Genomic DNA, 17,016 nt, shown 5'->3' on the forward strand with positions numbered 1-17,016 from the left:
CCTCCCACTGATCCCACAAACTCTGGCAGGGTCATTGCTGGAGGGCACCTGTGGGCGCAATCACAGCATAACCACTGGGATCTCATCCCGTGGAGTTTCAGGACCAGTGTATATAAGAATGTAAACTTAAACCTTATTTTATTTTACAGCCATTCTGTATGAAATGCTGTACCAGAATGTACTCAAGGTTGATGTAAGTACAGTAATACCTGTACTGGATGCAAACAGCGAAATAAATGAGGATCACCTCAATGCCAGTGAAGATTCCGATTCTGATACAGAAATAGAAATGCTTGGGTAAGCAGTCAAATTGAAAACAGATTTGAGGTAATCATTTTACAGGACAAATCCAGGAATTTTAAACAAGGAAGAGATTCAGAGGGAAGTCAGAAACAGGGACACAATCAGATATGCAGTACCTGAAAATTGCACCAAACCTTGTTACCAGAGAAATAATCAATACACTGGCCTGCATCTGCAATGTTTTGGAATGAAAACAATCATTAATTTGCCTTAATTATAACACTTGGTTGGCTTCAGTAAAGGCATTGAACACAGATTGTAGGAAACTGTTGACGATAACATCTCCGTCTCTCTTGTTACTGGAGTATGTCTTCCCTTGCAGTACTGCCTGTGTTTCTGGAGTGAAATACACGCATGTCAAATCTTGTTTGTCTAGTTTTTAAGTACACACATACGGAAATGACTGACAGGAAAAGACCCACTGGTCCATCTAGCCTCTCCCAGTGCATCACAAGCAGACTCTTCCCACCTGCCCGGAGCCATGTAAACTCCTGGGAGAGGTGAAAAAACAGATTTAAAAATCCAGGCCAGTTAAGGAAAAAATCTGGAAAATTCCTCTCTGACCACATTAGGTGATCAAAACTAGTTTAAGAGAACACATAAACCCTAATTTATATTCCAGGATACCTACCTCTTGTAGGAAGAAGTGATCTCCACCCCAGCGAGAAACAGGTCCAGCTCTCTTGAAGGAATACAGCAAATCGGCTTTCGCTGCACGAGCTGGCAACCTGTTCCACGGGTCCACTGTTCTCTGGGAAAAGAAGAATCACCTAACATCCAACCTAGTTCCGCCCTTACATAACTTGTAAGCTGAAATAAATAGTCCATATAAAAACAATCTAGTCCCTTCATTATTTTATAAACCTCAATTAAATCGCCCCTGAGCCTACGCTTTTCTAACGTATACCCACTCAGCTCTTTGAGCCTATCTGGGTAACTAAGGTGTTTTAAACTGGGAATTAATCTTGTGGCCCTCCTCTGCACCCTTTCCAGAGCCTCAATATCCACCACCATGTGAGGAGACCAAAAGTATTCTAACTGAGGCCTAACCAAGGTCTTGTATAAGGACAAAATGGTATGCTTTGTTTTGTAGTCAATTTTCCTGTGAGAACAACCTAGAGCCGGCATTGGTCATGGACCTTTAGAGAGTGATACGCTAAAACACCCAGATCTCTTTCTTCCATCACAGGCTTTAGTTCTGTTCTCTGTAGGGTGTAAGTATTTCAGCATTTGATCTGCCCATGCGCATGACCCTTCACTTTTCTAAGTTTAACGTTATTTGCCAAATATGGGCCCATTCATGCAACATGTCAAGATCTGCTTGCAGTAGTCGATCATCCTTTACAGTCTTAACGCTCGCACATATCTTGGTATCATCCGAAAACTTGCAGATCATTCCCCCGAAATCTACATCTAAATCATTAATGAAAATGGTAAATATAAAAAAGTCCTAACACTGATCCCTGCAGGACACCACTGGGAACTGATCTCCAAGCAGATCCAAGTCACAAATTTTAAAAGTTTTTTAGGTAAATTGGGAGAAAAAGAAAAACAAGGGATGAAGTGGGACCACTGAAAGTTGGATTGGGTGAGGGCATGACAACTGATGCTACATGGGCTGCAAAAGTGCTAAATATGTTTTGTTGCCTTGGTTTTTATCAAGAAGGAGTCAGGTAACTTCTTTGATCTGGAAAGTGAACTAGAGGGTGTTGCAGAGGTATGTTGTGACACTATTCACATTACTACCAGCATGGTTACCGAACAGCTGTGCAAACTTAAGGTGAATAAATCTCGGGCCGGATAAGATGCATTAGAGGATTCGTAAGGAAATTGCAGGAACTCTGGCATAAATCTTCCAGAAATCACTGAATGCTGGAGAGGTATCTGGGGACTGGAGAAAGGCAGATGTCACTCCTGTTTTTATAAAAGGTAGCAGAAGTGACCTAGGAAACTACAGAACATTGTGATGTCCAATGTGGGTAAAGTTATGGAAGCCCCTATTAAAGATAAGATCATGGAGCATCTGGATAGAAACAAAATCATAAAAGATAGCCAATATGGGTTCATGAAGGGGAGGTCTTGCCAATGTAACTTACTGGTTTTCTTTGAGGGTGTGACAAAGGAGTTTAGAGTCATAGAGTTATACAGCACGGATAGAGGCCCTTCGGCCCATCATGTCCGCGCCGTCCATCAAGCCCGGTCTACTCTAATCCCATATTCCAGCATTTGGTCCGTAGCCTTGTATGCTATGGCATTTCAAGTGCTCATCCAAATGCTTCTTGAATGTTGAGGGTTCCCGCCTCCACAACCCTCTCAGGCAGTGAGTTCCAGACTCCAACCACCCTCTGGGTGAAAAAGTTCTTTCTCAAATCCCCTCTAAACCTCCCGCCTTTTACCTTGAATCTATGTCCCCTTGTTATAGAACCCTCAACGAAGGGAAAAAGCTCCTTAGTATCCATCCTATCTGTGCCCCTCATAATTTTGTACACCTCAATCATGTCCCCCCTCAGCCTCCTCTGCTCCAAGGAAAACAAACCCAATCTTCCCAGTCTCTCTTCATAGCTGAAGCGCTCCAGCCCTGGTAACATCCTGGTAAATCTCCTCTGCACCCTCTCCAAAGCGATCACATCCTTCCTGTAGTGTGGCGACCAGAACTGCACACAGTACTCCAGCTGTGGCCTAACCAGTGTTTTATACAGCTCCATCATAACCTCCTTGCTCTTATATTCTATGCCTCGGCTACCTTTACCACCTTATCTACCTGTTCCGCCGCCTTCAGGGATCTTGAACTTGCACACCAAGATCCCTCTGACCCTCTGTCTTGCCTAGGGTCCTCCCATTCATTGTGTATTCCCTTGCCTTGTTAGTCCCTCCAAAGTGCATCACCTCGCACTTTTCCGGGTTAATAGGGTTTGATAGGGTTAAGGCAGTGGATGTAGTGTACTTGGATTTCAGTAAGGCCTTTGGTACAGTTCCTCTGGTAAAGATGGTACTGAAAATAAAGAAAGTGGGAATTAATGGAAATATTTTACAAAAATAAGTAATTGGTTGACCGATAGAACCCAGGGGGTAGTGGTACAGGGATTGACATCAGCCTGGGAGAATGTTACCAGAGGAGTCTCACAGTGGTCTGTTTTGGGACGACTTTTGTTTAATATTTTTATAAATGATCTGGAGCTAGGAGTCACAGCCCAATGGCTAAATTTGCAGATGATACAAAGCTAATGAAGGTGGTAGACTCCAAAGCTGATTAGGATAAGCTACAGGAGGATTTGAATATATTTGGGAATTGGGCAGACAGGTGGCGGATGAAATTCTATGTGGAGAAATGCCAAGTGCTTTACATGGGGAAAACATTTCTAGGAAGGGACTATTACTTAAATGAAAAGAAAATAATCTGCATGGAAAATGAAAGAGATCTGGGGGCCCTGACTGACAATAAATTGAAGCTATCTCAATAATGCTCGGTGGCAGTGGGTAAAACAAATCAGATGCTGGGATGTATTAAAAGGTCAATGTACAGCTGAAATATTGAGGTAATCCTGCCATTTTATAAAGCATTTGTGTGACCACACTTAGAATACTGTGTACAGTTCTGGTCACCACAGTACAAAAGGTATATTGCAACTATTGAAAGGCTATGGAAGAGGCAACCAGAATGACTGCAGGGATGGAGGGATTGGATTTTGAGGAGCGATTATGTAAATTGGGCATGTTCTCACTGGAAAAGAGAAGGTTTAGAGATGATACAATTGCTGTATTTAGGATTCTAAAGGGACTAGATAATGTAGATTATGACAAACTACTTCACCTTGTCCATAACAGTAGAACCAGAGGGCACGGCCTGCACTTGAAGGGGGATAAATTCAAAATGAATCTGCGGTAACAAGGGCTCCAATATTTACGGGGAGGCGGGGGGATTTGTAGTGGCCGAGAAACCCGGAAATGCGGGGAACGTGGAGGTCCTGTTGAATTTAATGGCAGGAACTCATTTGAATTTTTTTTCTTGTTTTCCTAGCCGATGGCCAGACAGATTGGGAGACTGGCAGGCTGTTGGGAGGGAAGGCCTGTGTCACAAAGCCATAGCTGGAGAGGAGGGAGGAAGAGATTGCTGGGAGTGGGTCGGCAGATCGCGGGGAGGGAAGCAGGTTAGCTTGGGGTGTCGGGGAGGAGCACTCCTGCTCCTCCTGAACCACAAGCAGTGCTATAAAAAGCGCTTACCTGCTGGATCCAGCCGTTCGTTCTCTCCTCCCTTCAGTTGACGGGTTTCTCGAGCCCTCGGAAACCCGGCCTGCAGCCATTAAATCTAAAAGGCTGCTAAAATCTGATGCATGCAGCCTCGTTAACATATTTAAATTACAGATCCGCCCCGGTTAAACCGGAAGTAGATCCGTTCACAGCGGGTTGGGGTCGGGCTTCAGGTTTTAAAGAATTTAACCCCCCCCCCCTCTCCCGCCTCTCTTGGGGGTTAAAATTCTCCCCAATATTTCAATGTGTGAGTGGTGAACAGGCTTCCTAGGCAGATAGTGAGAGCAGTTAGTATTGATTCATTAAAATGAAAATTGGATAAATATCTTTTTGAAAATAACATTTTGGGATATAGTATACGAGTAATTTGAGGCATGACATGTGGTAAGTGTAGCATGCTTGAGCGGAATAGGTGACTTTGGACCTATCGTTCCCAAAGCTCTCCACCGCTGGGGTTTTCCCTGCGTCATATTTGGGTCTGTTGTGGACTAATTGATAGTGATTGATTGCTATGAGTGATTAACAATCGATTATTGTCATGTCATATGCGACTACCAGAGTGGTAGAAAGCGAACTAGATGGACCTTTTTTCATCTGGCTTTGTTCAAATCCATTGACAACTTTCTGCCTGCGGGCATTCAGCCAATTCTCAATCCACTGTAGCAGATTACCACTAATTCCACAAGATTTTATCTTGTAGAGAAGCCTCTTGAGGTACCTTATCGAAAGCTTTTTGAAAGTCCAGGTAGATAATGGTTACAGTTCAGTTAATATCCCATCCCTGAATCTACCTCTGCAGAAAAACATAAACCATTTGGTTTTAAAACTTCTGGAGTCCATGTTAGTTGGACTGATTCTGAGTGCTTTTTAAAAAGAGAACAGGAGGAGACTTTATCCTGCTGGATTCAAAACCAGCCCTCGAAGGATAGGAGAGTGTGCTAATGTACCACATTACCCACTCTTAGATTTAAATTTTGTTTCCCCTTATTTACTTCACCTAATCTCTTGTACGGCAACAGAAATTAAGAATACGTCATTCTTTATCTCTGCCTCATTCTGTCTTGCCTGAAAATGTTATTTGATGTCACCCTAATCCTTCGTCTCAGACTCGTATTTGCTCTATATCCGTGTCATTCTCGTTGTTTAGTTAAAAACATGGCAGAGACTGAATAAAACAAAAGACATGCTTGGTCAAAGACAGACTGTCAAACATGCTGATGACAATATTAGGAACCAAAGGTGCTTGAAATAGATCCCCTTAATCGATAACAAAACATGTTTTCCCTTTTCACACAGTATATGGGTTACTTATAGGACTCTACCCCACACAAAAAAAACCCACACAATTTTAAATAAAAACATACATCCCATATACAGCTAGAGATGTTTACTTGCTATTTACAGCTCATTCCTTTGGTGCTAGTTTCCTGCACAGGAAAAAAATCACTTGACTGCATTTCTCGCAGAACCGTTACCATAGTGATAATTATTTCAACTGTACTAACCTGTGAGTTTAGTTAGAAAAGGCAGCTCGTGAGGAACTATCACCTACAGATGCTGTTAGTAGGTGAGAACACTCTGACCCATGGCAGGTGATAACTAGAAGTTAATTGGATTCTTATATTTGTTTTTTTAGCCATCTTGGTTACTTGAGAGAGTTTTAACCTAATTGTTTTTTGCACTTTAATGTTAATTTGAAAGATAATCTGATATTTGTCCTAGTGGTGGGTGATTTTAACAGATGCAGCATTTTTTTTTGATTTTCAGCACATGGGGATACTGTAACCTCACGTGGAAGAGTGAAAGCTTAAGCATTGTGCTAAAATTTATCCTTACACGTTTTATTATTTCTAAACTTCAACCTTTATAGTCTTAATTACAATATTTCTCAGGTCATTTTGGTGGATTTTCTTTGCAATTTTGCTGCTGTCTTCTCACTGCTTTAAAAAATATATATAAATTCTAGCGTGGCTGTGCGTTAATATTTCTTTTAAATCTTTAACAGGGGCAAAGCTGCTGATGAGAGTGACGTAAATGGATTCAAGTCCCAGTCATGTAATAAAGTCCTAAAGGTAATCCTTAAATTGTATAATAATGCACACTTTGATGTGTGGTATTAAAGGTAAATGTTTCACCTGAAAGACAGCACCTGCATCAAAGCAGCATTCCCTCAGTATTGACACAAATTATGTGCTCAAGTCCGTAGTGATGCCTGAACCCACAACCTTTTGACTCAGGGGTGAGAATACTACCACCTGCACAAAGCTGACACTTAGGGCATGATTTTAATGTGATGGTGGGAAGTGAGCAGGTGGGTGAGTAGTCGTGTGGGAAATCCGACAAAAAATTTTGTGCGTCGGTTTGAGTGATGGTGACTGAATTGAAGACCCAAAATTTTACTTCCGGGTTTGGCGTTTCCAAACTGCGCAGCAGGCATACTGCACACCCGAATGACGTGCTGTGAACTGGAGTATTTAAAGGGCCATTGCAAAAATGGATTTTGAAGAAGAGAGGAGGAGCATCCAGAATGCATCATCATAGGGCCAAGGCAGGATCCTGTTTTAGCGACTCCTCCCTTGAGTTGCTACTGGCCGGTGTCAGGAGCAAGAGGGAAGTCCTCTACCCAGCAAACCAGAGGAAGCGCCCTGCTTCTGCCACTAAGAAGGTGTGGCGGGAGGTGGCAGAGGAACTCAGCAGTTGGAGCACGGTGCCCAGGTCATGGGTGCAATGCAGAAAGCGATTTAATGACCTAACCAGGTCAGGAAAAGTGAGTACTTTTGATGACTCACCCACATCCTGTGAAAAGAACCCCTCTCCCACCTCTCTCACACTGTGTTGGCAAGCCTACTCCATCACATCACTCCTCACACCCACTTAAGTCTCATCAACTTATCTTCGCTTTCTATGCACTTCCTCACCTCCACATTTGTGAACCCACCATTGCCACTTACCCCAATCCTGATGCAATGTGATGTATCTGTCTGATAGTCACTCTCTGATGCATCTTTTTCATTGTCAGCCTCAATTAAAGCAATCCATCCATCGGGTGACCACGCCACCTTCACTCACTCACACGTCCGTTCTTTCTCCCATTTGTAGGAGAAGAGAGCGCAAAATGCAAGGGAGAGGAGTAGAACTGGAGAGGGGCCACCACAAATAGTACCCTTGACAGATGCGGAGGAGGAGGCGATTGACATAAGCCGAACAGTTGCTCGCTTGGCCGTCGGAGATGGAGAGACTGGAAACCCACAGATGGCTGGTGACCGAACTTTAACATCCTTCACACACATCATGAATTGATAGTCTCAATGATTGAACTGTTCTAGTATGCTCATTGGAAAGATTGTAATTTCTCTGAATGTTTAATATTGGTTTATGTTCTCTTCCAGGGTCTTCACGTATTGATGAGGAGGCAGCCGCCATGGAAGAAGGCGATTCCTCAGAGGAGCTCAATTCATCTGAGGGCGCACCGTCACATGATATCCATCCATGCACCATCGCAGATACTGGCACTTCGGTGGGTCCTGTTAGCCAGATAGTTGGGTTATCACCTGGTGATTCAACACTCACACATGTGCACGAGCAGACACTGGTGGCAGGGGCAGCTGTGGAGAGTCTGCGTCAGGGGGGTGCACTCCTCTCCAAGCTCTGCTCAGCTGGACACAGATGCTGAACCCTGGGGGACATCGTTGAGAGTGAGAATGATTGAGGTCCTGCTCCGCCGATGCGAGGTAATGGAAAAGGTTTCACGAACACTCTCCACAATAGCACAGAGGATAGAGGAGTCCGACTCCACCGCTAGTGGATTGGTGGCGCAGTAAGTGCGAGAATATCGTCAATAGAGAGAGTGGCAGCCTCCATTGAGCTTCAAGCATAGCTCTCAAATGAGTCATTGTAGGCCACAACAACGGCCGTGTGAACTCTGGATGCCAACATGTCTGTCGCTTAAACAGGCAGACAGAAATTTCAGCCATGGCCTTAGAAATTGCCACATCTCCTCACTAACCTGCTGGCCAGCAGAGTGGTGGGAGTGATGTTACGCTGGCCCGGGAGAGGGATGATGGCGAAAGGGGACATGGAAGTGGACTCCAGTCAAAGCGCTCCCACCTCTCATCCGTTGCACCCGCTTCCGCTACCCCCCCCCCCCCCCACTCCCCCAACCAGTACCCGCAATGCTGCCTCCTCTTCTGATATCTGAGTCTACCCCTGCACAGGTGCAGGTGGAGCAGTCTTTGGCGGGGCCCTCACGGGATCCAAAATCTAGAGGTCGTAGGCCGAGAACACCTTATCAGCCAGGGCATGAATCTGAGCAACCTGCCACTACCTCTGCTGAAGCCACAGGGGATGCACCACATTGAAGCGCTAGGAGGAGAAGGCTAAGGTTTTGTAATTCACCAAGGGTATGCACAAGGGCGTTTGATGGTCTATCATGTTGTTAATTTTTATTTGGTTTTTGTTAACTCCACTTTAAATGTTATAATTCTCATCACCACTGCCATGTCTTGCCCATTCTTGAGTCCCTTTTGTGAAATCGCCCTTTCATGTAAATCATCATGAAGGAGCATCATGGCGGAGCAGGCTCTAAGGGCTGATTGGCCTACTCCTGCTCCTATTTTCTATGTTTCTATGAATGCCAAGACACGATGCCACCCGTTGGGCGCATGTACAATGATGCATGTGTGGTTGAAGGACCATTTTGTGCAATCAGAGTGGAGGGGGTGGGGGGAGGTGCTGGTGGTGGTTGTTCCAGGCAGCCTGAGTAGTTCATATTCTTCAATTTGCAAATCTCATTATGAGAACCTGTTAGATATGAGCGAATCACGGGCAGCCATGTGCGCTGCTGCTCTGGTGATGGGTTCACCATTTTCATCCTCCTACTCCTCCTCATCGTCTTCTTCAATGTTGTTAGCAGATGAGGATGCTTCATGAGCGCATTCAAGCTCCTCCACCTGTAACCCTCTCTGCTGAGCGATCTTATGCAAGAGGCAACACACGACTATTATTCGGTTCACCCTCGCTGGTGAGTACTGAAGGGCTCCCCCAGATCTATCCAGGCACCTGAAGCGCATCTTCAACATTCCTATAGCTTGTTCAATGACAGACCTGATGGTGATGTGGCTCTGGGGTTGTACCACTGCTGTGCCTCGTTCTCACAGGTGTCGTGAGCCATGTCTGCAGGGGGTATCCCTTGTCTCCAAGGAGCCAGCCCTTAAGTCTGTCTTGTGCATGGAAGAGGGCCGGGATGCTGCACTCGCACAAAATGAAGGAATCACGGCAGCTGCAGGGGAATCTAGCACACACCAGCAGAAACCTCTTCCGGTGGTCACAAACCAGCTGCACTTTGATGGAGTGATAATCCCTTTCGGTTGATGAGCAGTCTTGGCTCATGTTGAGATCCTCGGATTGCTACCTGTGTGCCATCAATTGCATCTTGTACCCATGTGAAGCCAGCCAGAGAGTTGAAACCCACTGCCCTCTCAGCCTGGCTGATGTTGTCGATGGGGGAAGGTTGATGTAGTCGGATGCCCGGGCAAACAAGCCTTCTGTGACCTATCATACACTTATGGTGCAGACGACTGAGAGACCTTGGTGATGTCACCGGTGGTGTCCTGGAAGGATCCGGAGGTGAAGAAATTGACGGCAGTGGTGACTTTAACTGCGACAGGTAATGCATGGCCACCAGGCCCAGCCGGGTGCAGCTCTGCATGAAGGAGCGTGCAGATGTCTGCGATCACCTGCCGACTCAAATCTGAGCCTGCGTAGGCACTGCTCCTCAGAGAGGTCCAGGAAGCTCAGCCTCTGTATACTCTCTCACGCGGGTAGTGCCTCCTGCGATCTTGGCCCCCCGTTGGTCCCCCCTCTGCTCTTCTCCAGCTCCTTATGGCACACCTCCGTCTTGTGCACCTGCAGATCCCAGAACTGCATGACGTGCCTGCCACAGATGGTGAAGTGCCTTCTCCTCAGATGTACTGTGGAATACACCCATTGCGCCCCCCCCGCCCCCCCATCCTGATCTTGTTAATTTGAGAGGGTCCAAAATGTAGGTAAATTTGTGTGAACACAGTCTAAACACACAGAACTACCAGACAGAGGTTTGTCTGAGAGAACTGAGTGCCCAGCTGCAAAACCTTTACCTTTTATTCAGATGTGTCAATCACTGGTTTAAAGGTCTATATAAAGTTTGGCTACAACTCACCTCCGTTTGTATGGCGTGTTTCAAAAGCCATGGGAGACATGTTCAGTATAAGTTAAATTCGATTCTCCTGCAGAATCCACAAAAGTTTAATCCCCTTAAGTGTTTTAACTGCCTAAATTGGCCCTTTAAATATCGACCCGCCGGGTTTCTGTTGTGCGCGCGTATCCTAATGTGCCTGGGTCAAACCCGGAAGTGGGCGCGTTGGAGCCAGGATGTGGTCCTGCTCCGAAAACTTAGTATTTTCACTGCCAATCCGCCTCCAACTCACCCGTTCTTGGGGGTTAAAATTCCCCCCTTAAATGCACATTGGATAGTTTTGAAATCAGGTAGGTGATTTTTTTTTAAAAGCACAAATCTTTTGCTCATCATTGAGAGAGAACATCCAGATGATATTACTTAGTAAATACAGCCAAATGTCATTATTACAAACTTGGCACCGGTGAAGTCGTCCTTATCAAGGTCCTTACTATAATGGAACTGCTGTCTGAAGCAAGAAAGACGACTTGTTATGACTTCATTTGTAATAATGTGGTTCCGCTGTACAGAAAATTGATAAGAGAACTTACTCCAGGAATGTGATTTAAAGCTGTAACATAATTGAGAGGGCTGCTCACTCGACTAGTTTATAGAACTGACCAGAACCCAAATATAAAGTTCTAAACCTGCTTTCGCTCTGTCGGATAACATAAAATAGCATGGCATTTGGCAGTTTTGTGAAATTTCCTGCTATTTTTTGGGAGACTTTCAGTCTCTATACGATGCTGAGTGATCAAAGGAGGATGTTGCATTCTTTTCTGACATAATTACATCAAGATTGGCAGAGAATTGTTTTCAGCTTAGGCTGACCGTCTCTAACCTGCTCGTTTTTCTCTATGGGGAAGGGGCTGGTCCTCACCGGATATCTGCCTTTTTCTGCCCTCCCCATAATCCACTGTCACGGGTGAGGCCAGGAACTTGTGATGCAACGCATCATAGATGTATTCCAACTTTCCATCCACTACACCTCCCATACCTGTAATTCTGTAGTATGCTTAGTTGTTGCCAAGCAGCAGTTTATGGAAAATATGCTAAAAAAGTGTCACCAGAACTGATGATTCAGGAATGTCTTTGAGTACTCAAGAGTGATCGTGTCTCGCATCAGGAATGACATTTTTGTTTAAAGTACTACATGCTCATTTTTTTATTCCTCCTTTTTCTGTCAATACTTTTCCCCTCCCCTTCACCTCCTCCAGGGGTGCCCTCCAGTTCGTCACCTATTTGCCCATCCTTCATGTGTCAGCCTGAATGGTGAGTGTGCAAGCTATTCAAATTAGGAGGCCATTACATCCAAGCCCAATCACACCATGTCTGCACATATGCACTTCCAGCAGGGGTTACTGGATAGCAAATAGGAATGAGAATCCTGGCAGATTTTTCCTTCCCAAACCTAGGGCTGTTGAGAGTAATTGTTAGCATCTCTACTATTGTTTTGGTTGAGTTCAGCTAACTTGCACAGACCAGGAATCAAACCAAGGACCTGCCTCAGTCTATATTTCACTGCTACTTGTTAATGTTTTAATTGTATTTTGAGGATCAGTGATGTCTTGTGCCACAGAGCAGTAGGAAATAGGTTTGCATCTGCGGTTTCCCCAAATGATGTGTTCATAATCTCAACTGTCCTGCTGTGAGGTGCTGCAGAGTGGAGGCCAAGCACCCCCTGACAGGAAGTGGGGGGGGGTGAGAAATCAGAGACCCTGATATTTAAGGGGTAGCGGGTGTTGAGGGGGGTCGTCGCGGCTGGAGAACCCGGAAATGTGGGTAACCCGGAGGTCCTGCTGAATTTAACCACAGGAACACATTTAATTTTTTTGTCTCCTTTTCCCAGCCGGCAGCCAGCCAGATTGAGAGGTTGCCGTGCGGGAATGTCTGTGGCACCAGGCTGCAGCCGGGGATTGGAGCAGTGACGAGGGAGGGAGGGAAGGATAGATCGGAAAGGGGGGTGCGGTGGGGAGATCAGAAAGGCCTTGGTGGGGACTGGAGGCCTTGGGGGGATCGGAGGTCGGAGACCTTGCGGGGATCGGAGGCCGTGGCGAGGTGGGAGGTTGCAGATGGTTGGAAAGGTCTGAGGCGGGTGGGGAGATCGGAGGCCGGGGTTGGAGGGGGTGGTGATTATTGGGGGTTTCCCGCCCGATTGCGGGGGCTGGAGAGGGGGAGGCCAATCGCAGGGAGGGAAGCAAGTTTGTTTGGTGGGCCAGGCGGAAGAACTCCTGCTCCTCCTGGTCCACAATCAGTGCTGGAAAGTCACTTACCTGCTGGATCTGGCTGTTTTCACCATCCTCCAGCTGCCGGGTTTCCTGAGCCCTGGGGAACCAAAATCTAAAAGCCTGCTAAAATTTGAGGCATGTAGCCTCATTAAAATATTTAAATGACAGTCGCCCACCCCCTAACCCATCTCCATTAAAACCAGAAGTGAATGTGGTGGGGTTGGGTTTCCGATTTTTCACATTTTAACTCCCCCCGCCTGTCCTCTCCTGCCCATCCTGGGGAGTTAAAATTCCCCCAGAGTGTCATTTGCCCGAACTTTCCTGCACTTTTAAAACAGCTGGCTATAGAGCAACATCAAGTTTGAGAGCAAGTCTGCAGCTTGTTCTCTGATCAGGAAACCAAGGCAGGAGAAACAAAGTAAACTAGCAAAAACCAGAGAACATTTTGTTATCCATATTTTTAACCAAATGACAGAAAATAAACATTTTACATGTGTTTTAATGTGTAGGTAAGCCTTCAAAGTACTTAAAAATGTGTTTTTTTACCCCTTATGTTCTCAGAAACAGCAAATGAACAGTGAAAATTCTGCCCACATTTCCTTTCCTAGAAAGGTCCTCCAAGCATTCAACCCAAATGTTTACAGAAATACTGAGTATGAAGTTTGGCAGAAATCAAAACAAGGTGAGTGTCTAATGTAATTCGCAACTTTTTGATTCTGAGTTGGATATTTCACACATTGCTGCTGTTAAATATTTATATTTAAACTGTACTTTGCAGCACAGCAGAAAAGAGATTATTCTATTGCTGCTGGAATGCAGTACACTGTTGGGGATAAATGTAAGGTAAGCATTGGTGCAAAACATTTTTTGATGTTGCTGTTTTAATTTTGAATTGGAAATTCTGTTGATGTATTTTTTAATGTGTGCAGCACTTGCTGTTTGGTCTCAGTTTTTCCACTTTGACTTTGCTTATGAATAATTCACTTGGATTTTTGGATGATTGTAAAGTGGGCAAAAATCAAGAATCTATGCTATGCACCATATTACAACCCGTAGAATAGTAAATGCTAATTGGCAATATAATTGCAATTTGAAAGTTCAATGACTAGTGAGAAAAGGCAACCAATTTCAGAGACTTTTTTACATTGTTCGTATTTTGTCACAAACACTGCTATGCTAATGTTCCAATATTCATAGTGATGATTTTAGCTAGCTGGGATTTTTATCTACGTTGTTTCAACTTCATGTTTTATCCATGTTACTTTAATACATTAATTTTAGAAACTAAAGATCAATAAATGTTTTGACTGCTGACTTTTCTTCTGATAAACGTTATCTACAGAAAACATTCCTGTTTGCTTGAAAGTGAATTTGAAAAATTCTTTGTAGCAGAACCATGTGATTTTGTTAATGCAATTATATTTAGTTTATTTCCATCTTCAAAAGATGTGTATGTGATTTTTTTTTCTAATTTGAAAGCGATTCACTGAGCCACTTACCAGCATTCTCTCCTACTCTGACTTCTGCAAAATTATGCAGTTATACTAGTTGACCTCCTATGGTGTTGCACACGTGGAGTCAAGACCAAGTGTAATATTGAGGTCAAACAGGGTTAGAGGGCAGATGGATAATTGAACTGGAGAGGTGGAAGTAGGTGAGAGTGAGAGGAAGGGAGGGGGAAGAGGAAGGGACAAAGGAGGGTATTAGGATTGAAGGAGAAGCGGACAGGGGAGAGAGACAAGGGATCGGGGGGCCGAAATGCAAAACTCAAAACCCCAAAACATCCCTGGTTGCAGCAGGAGAAGGGTTGGGCTGCAGGCCTGAAAGCTTGCTCAGACGGCGTGGAGAACAGGCTGTAGGCTAAAAATATACTGGGAGGGGGAGGGGGTGGCAGGCAGAGGATTATGGTACAGGCCTGAAAATATGCTCAGTGGGAGGAGGTATCTCTAAGGCCAAAGTTCAGGCTGGAGTCCAGGGATTTGCTCAACAGGGGAAAGGAGTAGCAATTTGTGGGTGATTGTGGTGGGGGTATCACCAAGGCCGAGGAATAGGTGCAAGGCCATCAGCACGCTCTATGGGGGAGGGCAGAGGAGCATCCCAGAGTGGGATTGAAGAATTGCATGTTGGGGGGGGGGGAGGCAGAAATTATATTTATTAGGGTGCCTGTAACAAAAATTGTTCAAGTACACAGAAGTGTACTTGTCTGAATGGTGAGCCTTTAATTGATATTCTGCAGAGCCAACCCCATAGGCAATGGGAGAAATGTATTAAATATTCTAATGGATTCTTCATTTGGTTCTCTTTAAAAGCTGATAGGGCATCTCAAAATGTAACATTATCACAGCACCAGCAACCTGTAATAGGTACTGTGTAGAATGTTGCAACTCATATTATTTTTAATATAAAATTACTTGATCTCATGTGGCGTTGTGCAAGGTAAGTCAGAAAATATGTTCATTTTCTTACCTGTTTCTGCCTTCATGTCTCTTTCTCTTCTGTTCGGTATCTCTTCCCCCTTAACTCTTTTCTTCTGTCTATCTTTTTTTTTCTTTCCTTTCGGGTGGGACTTGCTGGATGGTATGGTGTGGTGAGGCAGGGAAAGGAGCTACCAATGGTTGCAGGCTACATTTAAGATGGGAGTTGTGCGGAAAATGTGACCCTCAGGTAGCCCCCTTTCTATCCTCTTCCCCCAATTACTTATGCTCCCCCTCCACCACCTCGTTCCCACCACACCTCCTATCCCTGTTACTCACTGTCCTTCATACCACCCCATTAATCCTATCACTACTGTTACCTCATCTCCTTTGAACTATCCACTAAACTCTTGTATCCTGTTCTCCCCCTTGCTCCGCTGTCACTCACCTCATCCATAATCCTCTATCCACTCTCCCGCAGTCCCACATGCTTATGCCAGGGTGGGTCCTGAGAGGCCCCTTCACTTTTAACCAGTTTCCCTCCTACCGTACCTTGCTACATTTCCCCCAAAAGGGGTTTTGTTTGCTTTCAAAATTCAACTTTCCTTTTTTAAAAAAATGTCAAATTAAAGTTTTAAAAAACTGCTTGACTGCTTTTCTCTCTATCTGTTAGAAATTGGAATCTCTACCTCACAAGCATAAGCCATTACCATTGACTTTTTTCTGTCAACGAAGGTGGAGATAACCAGATGGCTTCAAAGTTCAACTTGTGTTCTTTAAAAATTCAAGTAACATTAAATGAAGAAATTTCTCTCTCTTCCCCCTCCCTCTCAGCATATGCACTTTAATTTTTTTTATATATAGAACACAAATCAAATACCGTAGCAGGTGTGGAATCAGACCATTCATTTTTATCAAAAACACACACAGCCGCTGAAGTTTTTTTTAAAAAGACTCCAGATAAATTTTACCCCAGTAAAACTTTTGAAATTTAGTTCTTGTTTTTGAAAATTATTTGAAGGTGATCTACTGGGCAGAAACTGCTAGGAGGTAAGGAAAAACATCCCATCAGTACAGATCACTAAATAGTATTGGTGTATCCTGGGAAATTAGGTACACTGCACGTACTCAAACTGCAGAATCCAAATCCAGCTCAGTATTACAGGTCAGTGCAAAAATACCCAGCCCGAGCCTAGTTTTGGGGAAAGGCTGAGGCTCTAAAGAAAAAGCTTTAACGAAGGCATTAAAAGACACAAAAGCAACTCAGTTGATAAATTCAATTGTTATTGTGAAATCTGTATTTTGAATTTTTTATTTTGTTTAAACCCTCACTTTGAACATTAGAAATTTCAGTTAAGGTGAAAAAAAAATGATGGATGAAAATTTATTTTCAGAAAGCATTTTGAGTGACTCTATCGCAGGGTAATATACTCTGACTATAAAATTGCAGCTATTATGTGTCACACAGTGTGACACCTTTTAACATTTAAATGTCCTATTACAGTGCCACCTACAGGAGTACAGTCACATAGGAACAGCAGTAGGTCAATTAGCCCCTCGAGCCTGTTCCACTATTCAATGAGATCATAGCTGATCTGTGACCTAACTCCAT

General features: G+C 44.4%; 1 protein-coding gene across 1 annotated transcript in view; it reads left to right on the forward strand.

Annotated features, from left to right (window-relative positions):
- otud4 (OTU deubiquitinase 4) overlaps positions 1–17,016 on the forward strand; it is a 114,168-nt gene that overhangs the window by 53,628 nt on the left and 43,524 nt on the right. The window contains exons 7-10 of the mRNA XM_067992376.1: positions 150–297; positions 6,557–6,623; positions 13,552–13,672; positions 13,769–13,833. Of these exons, the coding sequence (XP_067848477.1) occupies positions 150–297; positions 6,557–6,623; positions 13,552–13,672; positions 13,769–13,833 (401 nt within the window). The remainder of the gene's footprint in view (positions 1–149; positions 298–6,556; positions 6,624–13,551; positions 13,673–13,768; positions 13,834–17,016) is intronic.

This window comes from Heptranchias perlo, chromosome 1 (assembly GCF_035084215.1).
Source record: "Heptranchias perlo isolate sHepPer1 chromosome 1, sHepPer1.hap1, whole genome shotgun sequence".
Lineage (NCBI taxonomy): Eukaryota > Metazoa > Chordata > Chondrichthyes > Hexanchiformes > Hexanchidae > Heptranchias > Heptranchias perlo.